The 17,432-nt window shown below is 66.0% G+C and overlaps 1 protein-coding gene across 5 annotated transcripts in view; it reads left to right on the top strand.

The window, feature by feature from the left end:
* The window catches only part of TLN1 (talin 1), a 38,115-nt gene extending 22,495 nt beyond the window's left edge, over positions 1-15,620 (top strand). For 3 of the 5 annotated variants that reach the window (XM_044443889.1, XM_044443890.1, XM_044443892.1), the window contains 22 exons: positions 3,240-3,380; positions 3,551-3,732; positions 4,074-4,206; positions 4,674-4,775; positions 6,091-6,261; positions 6,442-6,591; positions 7,177-7,278; positions 7,426-7,545; positions 7,859-8,005; positions 8,953-9,119; positions 9,261-9,444; positions 9,529-9,654; positions 9,759-9,875; positions 9,970-10,155; positions 10,664-10,771; positions 11,840-11,945; positions 12,147-12,271; positions 13,216-13,341; positions 13,421-13,483; positions 13,994-14,176; positions 14,535-14,663; positions 14,778-15,620. In XM_044443889.1, the coding sequence (XP_044299824.1) occupies positions 3,240-3,380; positions 3,551-3,732; positions 4,074-4,206; positions 4,674-4,775; positions 6,091-6,261; positions 6,442-6,591; positions 7,177-7,278; positions 7,426-7,545; positions 7,859-8,005; positions 8,953-9,119; positions 9,261-9,444; positions 9,529-9,654; positions 9,759-9,875; positions 9,970-10,155; positions 10,664-10,771; positions 11,840-11,945; positions 12,147-12,271; positions 13,216-13,341; positions 13,421-13,483; positions 13,994-14,176; positions 14,535-14,663; positions 14,778-14,909 (3,000 nt within the window). In that variant the 3' untranslated portion in view covers positions 14,910-15,620. The remainder of the gene's footprint in view (positions 1-3,239; positions 3,381-3,550; positions 3,733-4,073; positions 4,207-4,673; positions 4,776-6,090; positions 6,262-6,441; positions 6,592-7,176; positions 7,279-7,425; positions 7,546-7,858; positions 8,006-8,952; positions 9,120-9,260; positions 9,445-9,528; positions 9,655-9,758; positions 9,876-9,969; positions 10,156-10,663; positions 10,772-11,839; positions 11,946-12,146; positions 12,272-13,215; positions 13,342-13,420; positions 13,484-13,993; positions 14,177-14,534; positions 14,664-14,777) is intronic. The other 2 variants (XM_044443891.1, XM_044443893.1) reach the window with 1 other exon arrangement.
* The last annotated feature ends 1,812 nt before the right edge of the window (positions 15,621-17,432 follow it).

Raw genomic sequence — 17,432 nt, forward strand, 5'->3', positions numbered from 1 at the left:
GGGGGCACAGAGTCGCTCCCCTAGACATTCAGCAGCTCCTTGGGGCCCTGGATGTTATGAAGGTGCCTGAGGGGTTACACCCAAGTGTGCTTTGGGAGCTGGCAGGGGGACTCTCCTATCCATTAGCCTTCAGTTTCGAGGCCTCGTGGAAAACTGGAGGCGTTCCAGAGGCAGCCGTGGATCCAATCTACAAAGAGAGTAGGAGAGGGGATATGGGGAATTAAGGCCAGTTAGCCTTATGCCCATTCTGGGAAAGAAGATGGAAAGTTTATACTCTTTTCGGTACCAGGCCAAAACCTTTTTATTTAATCGTTATTTTAAAATTAGCATTTTTAGTGGTTCACAGTTGCTTTAGTTTGATTTATCTGTATTGGTTTATAGTAATTTTATTGTACTGTTTTATTGATTGTTTTTTAAGACAATTGATTCTAATCTTGTAAGCTCTCCTGAGAGGCTATTGTCAAGGATGGCATATAAATGTTTTAGATAGATAGATAGATAGATAGATAGATAGATAGATAGATAGATAGATAGATAGATAGAAAGAAAGAAAGAAAGATAGATAGATAGATAGATAGATAGATAGATAGAAAGAAAAAAAATACATAAATGAAGGAAGTAAGGAATTGCTCGTGATAAGAAAAGCTCTGGAAACCCTAGACAAGGAAGGGAGGTTGGCAGCCACACAGCACGGCTTCCGCAGAAGTAGATTCTGCCAGACAAGCCTTGTGGAGGCCAACTACAAGGTCTTGAGGGGGCTGGAAGGGGGGAAGGGGGTGCATGAGCTTTACCTGGATTTCAGCAGGGCCTCTGACGGGGTCCCACATGATATCCTGGTTGAGAAATTGTGACCTTTGGGATAGGTGGATGCACAGTCCAAGGGATTAGGCTACTGGTGGCGAACCTTTGGCATGTTTGCCACAGCGGGCACGCAGACCCCTCTCTGTCAGCAAGCGAGCCGAGTCGCGCCAGCAGCCGAGCATCGGATAACAGCGCACATAGGGGCCATGCGCATGCTCAGATAGGATGACATCTCGAGCTACGGCTCATTAGCCCCGCTTTGCCTGAACTTTCGCATGGCCGGTCAGGAGCTTGCCAAGGATATATATATATATTTTGCTTGGACTGGCAGTGAATTGTTTTTTCTAAACAAAAACCTTAGTTTTCAAGTTTCATTGTAGCATTGGCACCTTGCGATAAATAAGTGGGTTTTGGGCAGCAGTTTGGGCACTCAATCTGTAAAAGGTTCGTCATCACTGTGTTAGGATTGGAAAAACAAGGTGCCCTGGAATGATTTTGATGATTGGAATGTGCTTAGAATGGGCAGAAATGTTGAGCTGTCAAGAAAAAGCGGCTCAAGAAAGGCTTTTTCAAAATTGCATTATATTCAGTGGAACTTTCCCTCTGTATTAGGGTTGGGGGGTGCACCAGGGTAGGGTTAGGGTTGGAAAAATGAGGTGCCCTGGAATGATTCTGACAGTTGGAATGTGTTTAGAATGGGCAGAAATGTCGAGCTATGAAGAAAATGCTACTCAAGGAAGGCTTTCTGAAAATTGCATTATTTCAATGGAACTTTCACCGTGTATTAGGATTGTGGGGGTGCACCAGGGTAGGGTTAGGGTTAGTAAAACAAGGTGTCCAGGGCTGATTTTGACGGTTGGAATGTGTTTAGAATGGGCAGAGATATTGAGCTGTACAGAAAAAGCTACTCAAGGAAGTCTTTCTGAAAATAAAATTATTTTCAATAAAACTATCACCCTGTATTTGGGTTAGGGGTGTGCACCAGGGTAGGGTTAGGGTTAGGGTTAGAAAAACGAGGTGTCCTGGCATGGTTTTGATGCTTGGAATATGTTCAGGATGGACAGAAAGGTTGAGCTATGCAGAAAAAGCTACTCAAGGGAGGCTTTTTCAAAATGGCCCTCTGTTCCGTGGAGCTTTCGCCCTGTATTAGGGTTAGGGGTGTGCACCAGGGTAGGGTTAGAGTTAGAAAAATGAGGTGCCCTGGCATGGTTTTGATGCTTGGAATGTGTTTAGCATGGGCAGAAATGTTGAGATACGCAGAAAAAGCTACTCAAGGGAGGCTTTTTCAAAATGGCCCTCTTTTCAGTGGAACTTTCACCCTATATTAGGGTTAGGGGTGTGCACCAGGGTAGGGTTAGGAAAACGAAGTGTCCAGTGCTGATTGTGATGGTTGGAATTGGTTTAGAATGGGCAGAAGTCTTGAGCTGTGCAGAAAAAGCCACTCAAGGATTTGTGAAAATTGCATTATTTTCAATGGAACTTTCACCCTCTATTTGGGTTATGGGTGTCCAGCAGTGTAGGCTTGGGGTTTCTAATACGAGGTTTCCATGCCTCATTTTGATTGTTGGAATGTGTTTAGAAGGGGCAGAAATATTGAGCTTTGCCGAAAAAGCTACTCAAGGAAGGTTTTTCAAACTTGCCCTTTTTTCAATGGAGCCTTCATCCCCTTTTGGGTTAGGGCAGTCGTGATGAACCTATGGTACGTGTGCCAGAGTGTGCCATTCACCCAGCTCATGCGCATCGTGTAACAGCACACGCATGGGCCATGCTTATGCTCGGGAAGGTTGACATCACGAGCCATTGCTAATTAGCCCCGCTTTGTCTGAGCTTCTGCAGGGCCGGTCATTGAGTTGCCAAGTATATATGTATATTTGCTTGGACATGCTGTGAGGTTTTTTTTACTAAAAAAACATCTCTCTGTTCACGTTTTATTGTAGTGTTGGCACTTTGCGATCAACAGTGTGTTTTGGGTTACAGTTTGGGCACTTGGTCTGTAAAAGGTTCCCCCTCGCTGGGTTAGGGCCTGGTGGACGGACTGCAAGGCCGAGGGTGGCTGTCAGTGGGGAATCAGCTGGATGGCAGCCGGTGGCAAGCGGAGTCCCCCGGGCTCAGCTCTGGGGGCAGCTCTGTTCAGCCTTTCTCTCAGTGACCTGCAGGAGGGGGTAACCAGTCCATGTTGCTTGTGGATTTGTGATCAGCCTTTTGAAACCAGTAATAAAAATGTATGTAAAGCCCCCCACTGCGCTGCATGTTTTTTCCATGCAGCTCAGCCGAGCCAGCCTGTCCGCCCAGGGCTGCTCTGTCCCTCGTGGCAGGCTGGGCAAGCGTCTTCGCATTACTGGGCCAGCTGGGCTAGGCTGAGCCAGAGCTCTGGGCTGGGCCCACGGGATCCACCTGCCGAAGGAAGGTAAAGGCGGGCACTGTATGTCTCCCTCCAGGCTCTGGACGGGGCTTTTACTCCAGAGAACCGCGAGCATTGCCGCGAAGCCACAGCCCCCTTGGTAGAGGCAGTGGACAACCTGACGGCCTTCGCCTCCAACCCGGAGTTTGCGACCGTTCCTGCTGAGATCAGCCTGGAGGTGAGAGGGAGGGTGCCCGAGTGTGTGTGCTGCGGCCAGTGGGGCCAGCCCCCTGGAGACCCCCCCCGCGAGGATGGCCGGGGAGCCGGAGAGCAGCCCCCTCTTGCGGAAAGAGGGCTTCGCGAGCCCTCCCAGCGCCGCCACCGGTCATCCCGCCTCTCCTCCTGCAGGGCCGCCGAGCCATGGAGCCCATCGTCTCCTCGGCCAAGACCATGCTCGAGAGCTCTGCCGGCCTCATCCAGACCGCCCGCTCGCTGGCCGTCAACCCCAAGGACCCGCCCAAGTGGTCCGTGCTGGCCGGGCATTCCCGCACTGTTTCCGACTCCATCAAGAAGCTCATCACCAACATGAGGTGAGCGCAGGGCCTCCGGCAGCCCCCGAGGCCTGCCATGTCCCTGGCTCCGCCAGACCGGCCCAGAGCCCATGGAGCTGTGGAGTCCCGGCTTGGCCAAGGCGTGGCCTGCTCCCGGCATCCTGCCCAGCTCTTGCCAGGCACAGCCAGGGCTGACTTCCGGCGTGTCGCGGTGCCCTCCACAATTCCCCCGTGGCCAAATCCTGCCCTGGATGCAGCAGGGCTGCGGGGGGGGGGGGGTGGACTAGTGAGGGGAACAGTCCTGCGGCCCTGGAAAGAGGGCCAGGGGAGCCCTGGGCGTGGGCCCCCCGCGATCCTGCTGCTGGCGGCTGTTCCCTCAGAGACAAGGCTCCGGGCCAGCGGGAGTGTGACGAGGCTGTCGGGCTGCTGGCCAGGTGCATCCGGGACTTGGACCAGGCCTCGCTGGCCGCCATCAGCCAGCAGCTGGCTCCCCGTGAAGGCATCTCCCAGGAGGTGAGGATCCGCGTCTGCCGTGGGGCAGGTGGGCGGTGGACGCCTCATGCAGCTTTTCCTGAAGACGTGAAGCCCGGTGCTGCATGGGACCCTCATCCCTGGCGGGCAGGCACCCCTGCGCGAGGATGAACCCTCTGTGGTTCCCCTCCCCTCCCCTCCCCATCTCAAGCAGTCTCTGGCCACCCCCGTGCCTCGGAGGCTGTGCCAGGTCTTCGTGGGCGCCCGTTTCTCCCAGGTGGATCGGGGGCAGCCTGAAAGGGCCCTCTGGGAGCAGGCAGGACTCACCTCGCCTGCTCCTCTCGGGGGAGGAGGTTGGCTGCTGCGGGGGTCCCAGGCGGTGGAGCTGCTGCAGCTGCCTGCGCTGCTGGGGGTCCCCTGCCCCCAGAAACACCTGCTGGCCGCCAGGCTGGCGCTTGCCTCGCCTCTGGCCCTACTGGGAGCTCAGCCATCTTCTCCTCTCCTTCCAGGCCTTGCACAACCAGATGCTCACAGCTGTGCAGGAGATCAGCAACCTCATTGAGCCCGTGGCTGGTGCAGCGCGAGCCGAGGCTTCCCAGCTTGGGCACAAGGCAAGTGCCAGAGGCAGGGCCAGCAAAGAGGCGGGAGCAGAAAAGGGAGCGGTCCTGGCTGCTCCCAGGGGAGGCAGGGACGTCCCTCCGGTTGGGCTCTTGCAGATCTCAAGCTAAATACGAGCCAGCGGTGTGATGGGCCTGCAGAAGGGGCCAGCACTAATTCAGGCTGCAGAAACCGAAGCCTCCCTTCCAAAGATGTAACGGTCGAGTTCCACTATGCTCGGCACTTGTCAGACCTCACCTGGAGCCAGTTCTGTGCAGCCAGGTTCAAAAGAGATGCAGGGAAGCTAGAAGGGGAACGAGGAGGGGAGCACGGATGCTTCAGGGACTGGGGGCAAACCCCTCTGAGGACGGATTGAGAACTGGGCATGTTCAGCCTCAAGAAGGGCAGAGTGAGGGGAGAGAGGAGAGCACTCGACAGGTGCCCGAGGGGCTCACAAAAAGGAAGCGGAAGCTCTCTTGCCGCCCACTGCGGAGTGCAATGGAGTAACACTATTCGTCCTTGGAGCAACAGACTTAAGGGAAGAGAAACGAGGCCCCTGGAGGAATTCCCTGGCTGTCGGCGCAGTGGGGCCGCGGGACTTGTGAGCTGGGCGAGTTGTGGGCTCTTCTTCGCCGGAGACATTCAACAAGCATCCCAATGGTCCCCAAATGGGATGGTGTGACTTCGTACCCACAGCAGCGGGGTTGGCTCCAGAGGGCTCCTCTAGCGGTGCTTGACTCTGTGAGGCCAGCGCTGGGCTAAGGCCGAGAGAGTAGCGCTCCTCTGTCAGCCCAGTCCTTTTCCCGCAGGGCCTTGGCATGCAGGCTGGGGGCGCAGTGCGCAGCAGGCCTGGCTGGAGCCGCAGAGCAAGGGGGCAGCGAGGCGGTTAGGCAGGATGTGTGGGGCCGAGGGGGTCATTTTATGGGGCCTGGTGGGCAAGGGCTGGTGCTCGGGGGGCATCAACTGAGACAGCCTCCAGGGGTACCTCGAGCACGTGAAGACAAGGGGCGGCGCCAGGTCCCTTTTGCGGGCTGCCTCTGCAGCAGTCCCAGCCCAGCTGCTGTTGACCAAGCTGAGCTGGTCCTGGCGGGCACCCCGAGAAGGAGGAAGAGGAGGAGTTCCTCTCTTCCTCAGTAGCGGGGGCTCGAAGGCCCTTCCCCAAGCAGCAGTGCTGCCCTGGTCCCTCCGGGGCGGCTCACTGCGCAGGAGGGGAGGGTGGGCACGGTGCTCCCCTCGGTCGGCGCTGGCGTCGTGCTGGAGGCACACCTGGCCCTGCCCAGTCCGACAGGAGCCGCCCTCCACCAGCGTGGCCTCCCGTGTCCCCCGCAGGTGGCGCAGCTGGCGCAGTACTTCGAGCCGCTGGTGCTGGCCGCCGTGGGCGCGGCCTCCAAGATGCTCAACCACCAGCAGCAGATGAACCTCCTGGACCAGACCAAGACGCTGGCCGAGTCCGCGCTCCAGATGCTCTACACGGCCAAGGAGGCTGGGGGGAACCCCAAGGTGCCACGGGGGGTCCGCCACCGGGGCTGCAGGGCTGGCCTGGTGCCCGGCGGGGAGCAGGCCTGGCTCGGCGGAGCACAGCCACGCCGTGTGGGGAGGGCCGCCCCTGGCCGCCCCTCCCCTCCCCTCCCCTCCCCTCCCCTCCCTTCCACAGCACGTGAAACGAGCCTCTCCCCACAGCAGGCGGCTCAGACGCAGGACGCCCTGGAGGAGGCCGTGCAGATGATGAAGGAGGCGGTGGAGGACCTCACGGCCACCCTCAACGAGGCAGCCAGCGCGGCGGGCGTGGTGGGCGGCATGGTGGACTCCATCACGCAGGCGATCAACCAGGTGAGGGGGCGATGCCGCACCGGGCCTGTGCTCTCCCGCGCCCTGCCGTCCGCGCCACACGGCCCTCCACGCACGCCACACGAGGAGCCGGTGCCTGCCGTCCCGGGGAACCTGGGGAAGAAGACTGGGGCAGAGCCTTGCCAGGTGTGGAGGTGGCTCTGCGCCCCCGCAGCGATGCCTCCGAGCGGAAGGGCTGCCTGGCTGCCTGGGCGGGCCAGGGCAGTGATCCCAGGATGGGGGGCCCACGGCCGGCCCGGCGCCCTGGGCAGGGGGCTGCCTTCAGCGTCACCGGCCGGGCTCGGCTGAGCTGCCTTCTCGGCCCTGTCCCGGCAAGGGCGCCCGGCTCCTGGGGGCAGCGGGGGCCTGCTGAAGTGGGGACAAAGCCAGCGGGCCTGTCCCGCCGTGGGCTGAGGGCCGCGCTCTCCCGGGGTTGCTGGGCATGGGGCGCATGCAGTGCACGGACAGCCAGCCAGCGGGGCCCCTTGCCCACCCCCTTGCTGCGGGCAAGGAGGCAACGGGGTGGACGGGGGGCAGCGGGGGGTGGCTGGCCTGTAGAGTAACCCCCCTCCCTCCCTCCCGGTGCAGCTGGATGAGGGCCCGGTGGGGGAGCCTGAGGGGACTTTCGTGGACTACCAGACAACCATGGTGAAGACTGCCAAGGCCATCGCGGTGACCGTCCAGGAGATGGTGAGGCGGAGCAGAGGAGCTGCTCCCGGGAGAAGGTCCCGCGGCAGGGCTGCCCCTCCCAGGGGGTCCCCACCCCCCTTGGCCGGTCCGCCCCGCGCTTTGGGGGCCTCCCTGCCGCCTCACCTTGTGCTTCCTCCCTTGCGGCAGGTCACCAAGTCCTCCGCCAACCCGGACGCGCTGGGGACGCTGGCCAGCCAGCTCACCAGTGACTACGGGCAGCTGGCCCTGCAAGCCAAGCCGGCTGCCCTCACGGCCGAGAACGAGGAGGTGAGGGCGGCCGGGCCGCGCCGGCTCCGGCGGGGCACGTGGCAGAGAGGGAACGGTTGCGGGCACTGGGGGCTTGCCCCACGGCTGCCCTCCTCGACCGGGGGTGCAGAGGATGGGCCACCCTTGCCTGCTGCCCGGGGCAGAGACGCCCTCGACAGCCTTGCTGGGAAGGATTTGGCCTCTGCGGGCCCCGGCGGGCACGGGCCCCGACGCTGCAGTGCTGGGGAGGAGGAAGGGGTGCCGGCGGGTTCCGTGCAGCGCCGGGCTTTCCGCCTTCGGAAGAGCCCACCCCCCGCCCGCTCTGCCCCCTCAGATCGGCTCGCACATCAAGAACCGCGTGCAGGACCTGGGCCACGGCTGCGCCGCGCTGGTGACCAAGGCTGGCGCCCTGCAGTGCAGCCCCAGCGACGCCTACACCAAGAAGGAGCTGATCGAGTGTGCCCGCCGCGTCTCCGAGAAGGTGCCTGCCCCGCCACGCTCGCCGGACCCCCCGCCCACTCGTGCCCCCAGCCCCCGGCGGCCCGGCCCGCCTGGCCCTCTGCCGGGGGAGCGTGACAGCTGTCCCCTTGGGGAGCAGTGTGCCCGCCAGGGAGGGGGCCGCCCTCCAGGTTGCCTTGAGGGTCCGGGGCCTGGGCAGGGGCGGCCGGCTTGCGCAGCCACAGAGCACAAGCCCCGGTTTCGCCTTCACACACGCAAGGCACTTAGGAAGGAGCGCTCATTCCGCAGGAGAACCGAGTGCGGGCCCCAGCTTTGCACCCGGTGTTGCCTAGGCCGCAAATGTTGCTGTTGCGTCCCAGGCTGGCTCAGTCTCTGAGGAGCTGCGGCACTTCCTGTGTAACAGAGCCCAGCGGGGAAGGCGGGCCGTGCCTTTCCTGCAGTGCGGTTTCTCTCTTGGCCGTAGCCTGAAGGGGGCCGGGACGGGTGCGAGCCAGAGCCCGCCCCTGCTTGCGTCCGTAGCTCGCAAATGCCTCTTCCCAAAGCCTCCCGTGCTTGCCGTTTCTCTCTGACCCTGGGAGGAAGGCTCCCCGGGTCTCTGCCCGTTGCTGGAAGGTGCCGGGCTCCTTCTCGGTGGCCTCGCCAGTTGCTTCCCTGTCTCAGAGGGGAGCTCCTTGGCCGTGTTTGCCAGCTGCGACAGATCAGGCAATTTCCAGGTGTCTCGAGACAATGGGCTGCTTTGCCCAGTCTCCTTAAGCGGGCAGCGGGGGTGGGGGGTACCTGGCCTTTTCTCTGCAATCCCGGCCTCCCTTCTGCTCTCGCACGGGGTAGCCTGGGATGCGCGGTCCTTCCACGGCCCGAAGGCCCGCTCTGACCTGGAAGCTCCCTGCTGCGGCGCCGGTGCTGCTGTGGGCAGGCTTGCCACACGGCTGAGGGCTCGAGGGCTGAGGCCGGCGTGCTGTGCGTCCGCAGGTGTCCCACGTGCTGGCAGCCCTCCAGGCAGGCAACCGGGGCACCCAGGCCTGCATCACCGCAGCCAGCGCCGTCTCCGGCATCATCGCGGACCTGGACACCACCATCATGTTTGCCACCGCGGGCACCCTGAATCGCGAGAACGCCGAGACCTTTGCTGACCACAGGTATGCCACCAGCGCACCAGGGGGGGGCTGCTCAAGGGGGGGGGCCGCTCAGAGGGAGGGGCCCTCCCACCTGCTCTGAATCGCCCTCCCACCTGCTCTGAATCGCCCTCCCACCTGCTCTGAATCGCCCTCCCTCGGCAGGGAAGGCATCCTGAAGACGGCGAAGGCGCTGGTGGAGGACACCAAGGTGCTGGTGCAGAACGCCACGGCGAGCCAGGAGAAGCTGGCCCAGGCGGCCCAGTCCTCTGTCGCGACCATCACGCGCCTGGCCGAGGTGGTGAAGCTGGGGGCCGCCAGCCTGGGCTCCGAGGACCCCGAGACTCAGGTCAGGCAGCCGCGGGGGGCAGCTCCGGCCCTGGGCCCCTCCTGCCGGCAGGACACCCCCTCACCCGGCTCCCCTCTCGCTCAGGTGGTCCTGATCAATGCCGTGAAGGACGTGGCCAAGGCCCTCGGGGACCTGATCGGCGCCACGAAGGCCGCTGCGGGCAAGTCCGGGGATGACCCCGCCGTCTACCAGCTGAAGAGCTCCGCCAAGGTGGGTGTGGGCCGTGCCCGGGGGCGCGGGGCAGGGGCCTAGGCCTCCCCGGCAGCCCCTCGCCCGGCTCGAGCCTGAGCATCTCGTGGCCGCGTGCTTGGCAGGTGATGGTCACCAACGTCACGTCGCTGCTCAAGACGGTCAAGGCTGTGGAGGACGAGGCCACCAAGGGGACGCGTGCGCTGGAGGCCACCATCGAGCACATCCGCCAGGAGCTCGCTGTGAGTGCTACCGCCGGGGCCGCGTGCCCACGCGTGGCCCCCGCCTCCCCCCCCCCCCCCCCCCCCCCCGCTCACCCAGGCTGTTCTGCCCCAGGTCTTCTGCTCCCCTGTACCCCCTGCGAAGACCTCGACGCCAGAGGACTTCATCCGCATGACCAAAGGCATCACCATGGCGACGGCCAAGGCCGTGGCAGCCGGCAACTCCTGCCGGCAAGAGGACGTGATCGCCACGGCCAACCTGAGCCGGCGGGCCATTGCCGACATGCTACGCTCCTGCAAGGTGGGGCCGCAGGGGGGGGGGGACCGGGGGTGCCTCGCCTGCGGAGGGAGTGCCTCCTCTGCCAAGGGGGCCGGGCCAGGCCCCCCAGCCGGGGGCTTCGCTGATACAGCCCGTGTGGGGGAGCCGGGGGTCCCGCTGCCGGCCAGCCCCTGCCTGTGCAGCGAGTTCCCACGAGTGGGGGGCTGCTCCCGCCTCAGCCCAGGCAAGGCTGGTGAGGCGCCAGCAGGCCTTCCTCCAGTGAAGCGACGGCCTCCCCTCCGGGCCCTTGGCAAGCGCGGGCATGGGGAGGGGGGAGGGAGGGGGGCCGCGGTCCCTGCGTGGCAGTGCCCTGAAGGCCGGCCTGGCCCGGCCCGGCCCGGCCCGGCCCGGCCCGGCCCCATGGGTGACCACTGCCCCATCCGCCGGGCTGGCCCCTCTGCCCGCTCTGCTCTGCTCTGCTCTGCCCGCACTGGGCTGGGGCGGGCGCTTCCCCGGTCGGCGGGCGCCTCCTCACAGCTGTGCTCTCCAGGAGGCTGCCTACCACCCGGAGGTGAGCGGCCAAGTCCGGCACCGGGCCCTGCGCTTCGGCAAGGAGTGTGCCAGCGGCTACCTGGAACTTCTGGAGCACGTGCTGGTGGTAGGTTTGCTGCCTCTGCTGTGGCCCCGCGGGTGCTGATCCGGGGGACCCTCTGCCGCCCCCTCCTTTGCCTCCTCCCTTCTCACCTCTCTCTCGTTCCTTCCTCTTCTCGGCAGCCGGTGAGTATGGGCGTGCACGGCATGAGAGCGTGTGCCCCCGGTCTGCGAGCACGGCGGGAGGGGAGGGCCGGGTCCCGCCCGGAGGGCGTGGAAAGGGGCGAGGAAGCCACATCCTTGCGGCGCATCTGCCCGGCGTGGCTCGAAGGATGTCGGCCCCTCGGTGGCTCCAGCCCTGGCCACCCACCTCCTCTGCATGGACTGACAGGCCCCTTTAGCGCTGCACCCTTGGAAGGGCTGCTGTTGTGCCGTGCCGTGCCGTGCCCTGCTGGGGTGCCGCTCTTGATGGCTGCCGGGAGCGAGTTCCAGCTTCAGTGTGTCTAATCCCCTCCCTGGCGGGTGCTGGGCACAGTCGCCATCCTGCAGCCCCCCCGGAGGGGCAGCCGAGGGACTGGGGGCAGCACCCGGGGGCAGAGTGCTGGCCCGGCTCATGGATGCTTCCAGGTGGGAAGGCTGGTCCCCCGGCCTGCAGAAACTCTCCTCGGGCCACTGCAGAGCCCCAGGTGGCCGGCAGGGGCCTGGCTGGCCCTCGGGGAGAGGCCCTCTGGTGCTGGGAGTGAGCGGGGGCAGCACGTGCGAGTCCCCGGTCGGCCAGTGGCCCGCGGAGAGGGCTGTTGCGGGCCGTCCCCCACTTGCCCCGGGCCGCCTCCCTGCAGGCGCTGCTGGCACTCCTCCTGCCCCACCTGTGGCTCCCGAGCCTCTTCCCGTGGGCCTCCTGGGGCTCTCTTGCCCGTGCCTTCCTGAGAGCCAACATGCCGGGCGAGGGACTGACCACCCGCCCGCTGCAGCAGTCCCGGGGTTGTCTGGGGCGGGGGGCGGGGGGCGGTCCCTTCCCGCCCCCCCAGCCACCCTCGGTGCTTCTCCCTCCAGCCAGTGAAGGGCCGGACCGGGGGGCTGGGGTGCTTGCGTTGCCCTGCAGGCTGGGCCCTGACGCCTCTCCCTGTTGCCCCAGATCCTGCAGAAGCCAAGCCATGACCTGAAGCAGCAGCTGGCCAGCTACTCCAAGCGGGTGGCCGGCTCCGTGACCGAGCTCATCCAGGCCGCCGAAGCCATGAAGGGTAGGTCCCCCCCCCGCCCCCCCCTCTGCAGGGGAGCCTGCCGGGGCAGCGGACCTGTGGTGCCAGGCCGGAAGCCAGGAGAGCCCGGTGCACATCCGAAGCGGTCGCCCGTCCTCTGGCGGGCCGCGCGGGGCATCTGTGGTCGCGGGGGGGGGGGGGGGGGGGGGCTGCCGCACTTTGACCACTTCTCTGCTCTTCCAGGCACAGAATGGGTCGACCCAGAGGACCCCACGGTCATCGCGGAGAACGAGTTGCTGGGCGCAGCGGCTGCGATCGAGGCGGCTGCTAAAAAGCTGGAGCAGCTGAAGCCGCGGGCCAAGCCCAAGGTGGTCTCCCGCCCGTGCCGGCTCCCCTCTGGCCTGGGGCTTTGACTCCCTCCCCCCGAGCGAGGACATCTGGGGGCTGCCGTGGTCGTGGCCACGTGGCTAGGGAAGAGCTGGAGCGGGGGGGGGAGCGGCAGGGGGCTCCCCCACCAGCCCCCCGTGTGCAGGCGCTCCCAGCGCCCACGGCTCGGCCCGGCCTTTGGCACGGCTGTGTGGCAAGCGGCCCTGCGGGTGCGAGCAGGACGGCGGCCCCGCCTTGGCCCAGCCCTGCTGCCTCCCCGAAGGCCAGGAAGGAGAGGCCCCTGGCGACCTCGTCGCCAGCCGCCCCCCGGGACTCCGGTGCCCCCCCATCTTGCAGGGCAGGGAGTGAAGGCAGCCGGCCTCTCCGCAGATAGAGAAGCAGGCCCCAGAGCTGCCGCCGCTGCGCCTCTCGGCTGCGCTGGGGGTGGTTTCAGTGCAGAAAGGCAGGTTCCTCCGTTGCTGCTCTGGCTTTCGTGAGCGAAGCAGAGAGCATTTGCACGTCTCCGGAAGTGCCCTGGTCGTGCCTTGGCGATGCCACGGGAGGGGCCTTCCCTCCGGGCAGCAGGACGCCCCCTTGGTTAGGAGGAGAGGCCGCCTCAGACGTGCCCTTCTCGGCTTCTCCACCGCGATCGACTGCTGTGCAGCAGATAAGCGCCCCTGCGCCCGGGCGCCCGCCCCCACTTAGCCGCTCGGCACGGAGGTCCCGCTGTGCGAAGTGGGATTTGGAGGCAGGCGGGTCAGGCCGGGGGACTGCCTGGTCCGGTCCCTCGGCCCCTCGGCCGCCAGCCCACCGTACCAGCAGGTGGCCCGCAGGCTGGGCGCATGCGCCACGGCACTCCGCTCTCGCTCGGCCGCGGGGTGCTGCGGGGGGCACCCCGTGGGGCCCTGCGTGGACTGACCCCTCTCCGCACCCTCTGTCCCAGCAGCAGGCGGACGAGAGCCTGAACTTCGAGGAGCAGATCCTGGAAGCGGCCAAGTCCATCGCCGCGGCCACCAGCGCCCTGGTGAAGGCCGCCTCGGCCGCGCAGAGGGAGCTCGTGGCCCAGGGGAAGGTGAGCCACGGAGGTGGGTGCGGGGGAGCGGTCGCGCCTCCCGGTGGCTCGTGGCCTCACCCACGCCTTCTCCCTGCAGGTGGGCGCTATCCCAGCCAATGCCCTGGATGACGGACAGTGGTCCCAAGGCCTCATTTCAGCAGTAAGTTCCCCGGGCTCTGATGTGGCACCCCCCCCCCGGGTCCGAGAGCACCCCGTTCCTGCTGTGCCCCCGCCCAAGCCTCGGGGGCCCTGTGGACGGAACGACATGCCGTCCCTGCCCCTGAGACGAGGCAAGGCGGGGGGGGGCGGCTCCTAAAGGGGCCCCAGGGAAGGGGCCCTCCGGCGTGGCCCTCTGTGCAGCCGGCCCCGCTTGCTCCTGGCAGTCCGCCCTCCCGCCCTCTTTGGCAACCTCGTCTTCCCCAGGGTCTGAGGGAGGCCGCCAGGGATGGAGCTGCAGCCGCCGTGTGCACAGGCGCTCTAGGTGGGCGCGAATGCCACTGGCTGGCCGCTCGCTGGAGGGCCCCCGTGGCCGGGATGGCGCGCTCCGAGGTGCTCGGGGGCTCCCCGTGGAGCAGCCCAAGTGGTGGGCACGCGAGGCCCAAGGGCCCTTGCCACACCTCCGTGCCGCTGGCCCGGCCCTCCCGCAGCGCCCTCCCCTCTCCCTGCCCAGGCCCGGATGGTCGCAGCCGCCACAAACAACCTGTGCGAGGCCGCCAACGCCGCCGTGCAGGGCCACGCCAGCGAGGAGAAGCTCATCTCCTCGGCCAAGCAGGTGGCCGCCTCCACCGCCCAGCTGCTGGTGGCCTGCAAGGTCAAGGCCGACCAGGACTCGGAGGCCATGAAGCGCCTGCAGGTGAGTGCAGATGGGGCTTGCGGGGAGGCCCTGCAGGGGCCGCCTGGGCCCGGCTGGTGGGGGGCTGAGCCGGAGGCGCTGGCAGGCGATCAAGGCCAGCCTCCCCTCAGCACAGGGCCAGGTGTGGGGTCTCTGCGCCCCGTGCCGGCCCGAGGAGGCTGTGCTGGGTGCACGGGCGGCTGATGCTGGGGACAAGGTGGCTGGCCCTCTGCTGCCCTTGCGCCCCCCACCCGACGTGGCCGCCTCCAGGGAGGGGGCTGGCGTGGCCTGCGCACCTCCTCTGAGCTGCTGCCGCCCCGCCGAGGGGACGCCCTCCTGGCGGGCCGAGCCTTTTCCCACGGGTCACTCCCCTGTCCAGGCTGCGGGCAACGCCGTGAAGAGAGCGTCCGACCACCTGGTGAAGGCGGCTCAGAAGGCCGCCGCCTTCCAGGAGCAGGAGAACGAGACCGTGATTGTGAAGGAGAGGATGGTCGGGGGCATCGCGCAGGTGAGGGTCTGGCCTGGCTGCAGCCCCAGGCGGGGGGCTGGGGGCAGGAAGGGCCTGGGGCAGTCCTGGGGCGGAGAGCACCAGGGCAGCGCATGCTCGCCTTCCTCCCCTCAGATCATCGCGGCCCAGGAGGAGATGCTGCGCAAGGAGCGGGAGCTGGAGGAGGCGCGCAAGAAGCTGGCCCTGATCCGGCAGCAGCAGTACAAGTTCCTGCCATCGGAGCTGCGGGACGAAGGGCAGAACTGAGCCGCCGCCACGCTGTGCCTGCGCCGCTGGCCGTGTCCCCCAATGCCGGTGCTCCCGAGCGAGGGCCGGCCTAGCCCCCTCCTGCCCCACCACGCTGGGCACGCCGGGCCTGCGCCACGCCAGCCACGTCCACTCACTGCACCAGCCACACGGTGCCCTCGCCCCTCCTGGACTGCCTACGCAGGAGTGGGGGAGGCGGCTGCGCCTCGCCCCCCGGGAGCCCCCCTTCCTCGTGCCTTGGCCCGCGCGTGGCCTGCTCACCTGTGCGAGGGGCCCGGCGTGGGTCGGCCCCCCAGCCTGACTGTGCAATGTGGGGGGGTGCCCCGCCCCGGCCCGCCCCTGCGCCAGCCACCTCTTTGCCTTAAGCCGGGGCGCCTCTTCCCGGTGGGCGTGGGCCCCCCGCCACCGCGCTCCCGCCACGGCCCCCGCTGCTGCTGCTCGCTTTCCCAAGTGCCTGTCCCCGTGGGCCAGAGGGGCCTGGCCGCCCTGCCCCAGCCCGGACGGGGCAGCCGCCTTGCCCACGGCACCGCTCCCGCCACTGCGCCCGGCCCCTTTCGCGGCCCTCCCGCTCGCTGAGGCTTCCTCGCCTTTTGTAATTTTGATACGCCAGCAAGCTGCCACTGAAAGCTGTCAGGGAATCCATGGAGGGAGGGAGGACGGGTGGATCGGACCAACTTCTGAGGATGCCTTGAATAAATTGGTTTCCCTGGAGCGTTTGTGTCTCGGCTGCTGGAATGGCACAACCTGCCCCAGCTCTTGCCCCAGGCCCTGGGCATGTGGGGTGGTTCAGGGTGGTGCCCCACTGGTGGGGCGTGAGCATGTCTTGGCCAGAGGCGCTTTCCAGGCTGGTGCGGCCCCTCCGCCTCGCTCAGGAGCCGGGGCTCCGGTGTTCCCTTTCCGGGGCGTCCTGAGCGGCTGCTGCCTTCACGGGACAGCAGGCGGGCCCGGGAGCGTGGCCACTGCGGTGCAGGCGGAGAGCCGCCCTCGGGCCCTCCTCGCCCAGTCACCTTCACAGTCCTCTGCCATGCTTGCCCGCTGCTGTCCTGTGCTGCTCGGGCGGATTGCACATTTAAAAGTCACATATTCAGTGCATAAACACTCATGTTGATCAACAGGAAGACAGTAAAACAACACGCAGCAACCACAGTAGCACCAAGATTTAACCAAGGAATAGAACCATCTTGAAACCTGCACAGCAGGCAGTGACGCACAATAGGCGGAACTAACGTCACTGGGGAATGGCAGGCATTCCCTGGCACAGGAAAGTTGGCACCAGGCGTTCCCAGGTGCTCGCCGGCCCCACGGCTCCCCGTGGGAGGGAGGGCGCTGCCCGCCCGAGACTGTCAGCGGAGGCAGCCCTTCCCGGCCCCGCTCTCCCTGCGACTGGATGCACTCTGCTGGCTGGGCGAGATGTTTGGAACGGCTGCGAGGAAGGCGGCTCGGTGCCGCTCTGTTCTCCCGAAAGGCCGGGGCCTCGTGCTGCAGGCGGGGGCCGCTCGCTGTTCTTCAAACGCCCCAGAGCAGGAGTGGAAGCCCCCCAAGAGAAAGGCAGGGCAGCGCTCCCTCGAGGGTCCTGGCAGGGAGAGCATGGCTGGGGGACCCCGGTGGGCTGGCCAGGTCCTCGGGGAAGCCGCTGGGGGGCTCAGGCTCTCAGTGCTCCGTCTCCTCTTGTCCCAGCAAAAGTCCTGCGCAGGAGGACGGCCTGAGACCAAGTGTGCCCTGGGCTTGCTGACCAGCTCGGAAACAGGCTGCCTGGCCTGCAGACGTGGCTCCAGGCGCGGACGGCCCGGCGAGGGTGGGCCCGTGGCTGCAGCCCCTCCCTGGCCGGCGGCCGCACCGCTCACTTGCTCCGTCCCCCGTGCCGGCGCTTGGTCAGCCGGCTCCAGCCAGCGGGTGCCCCCGTGCTGCCCGGGCCCTGGCACTTCGCGAGCCCGGGAGCCTGCACCTGCTGCCGGAGGAGCCTCCGCTTGGCAGGGCCGGGCCTAAGCAGTGTGGGAGGCGTGCCGGGCGCTGGGCGGCCTGGAGAGCCGCCCCACACGGGAGGGAAGGGGAGCCGGGCTCGCAGTGGGTGGCCAGGAGAGCCCCCCGCATGCCCTGCCGAGCAGGCCCACGTGGCAAGGTGCCGCTACAGCCATCTAGCCCATCTCGGCCAGTTCGGGCTCCTGCCCGACCGTTCAAGGCGGGCCCTCCCAGAGCAGCCCTGGCTCCTGGCCCCTGGCCAGAGGGACGCTTGCAGAGCCAGCGGGAGGTGTCATTCCCGGCTCGGCCGGCCAAGCATGCAGCCATTTATTCTCCGCTTCCTCGGGCCTCTGGCTTGCCCTTGCTGGCGCTGCGGGCGGCGGACCTCCTCCGGCTCGCCTGCGCTTCTACCCCTCCACACCAGCACCCAGGAACGGCTGCATTGCAGGTCTCCAGCAGGCGGGGAGGGCGGGGGGCAGGCTCATTGCCCGCACACAGGAGCTGCCAGGGCTCCTGCCCCCCCCTCACAGCATGCGAGCAGCCCCTGCCCCCGTGACCTGCTGC

Source organism: Varanus komodoensis, unplaced genomic scaffold (assembly GCF_004798865.1).
Source record: "Varanus komodoensis strain SLA01 unplaced genomic scaffold, ASM479886v1 scaffold43, whole genome shotgun sequence".
Taxonomy (NCBI): Eukaryota; Metazoa; Chordata; class Lepidosauria; order Squamata; family Varanidae; genus Varanus; species Varanus komodoensis.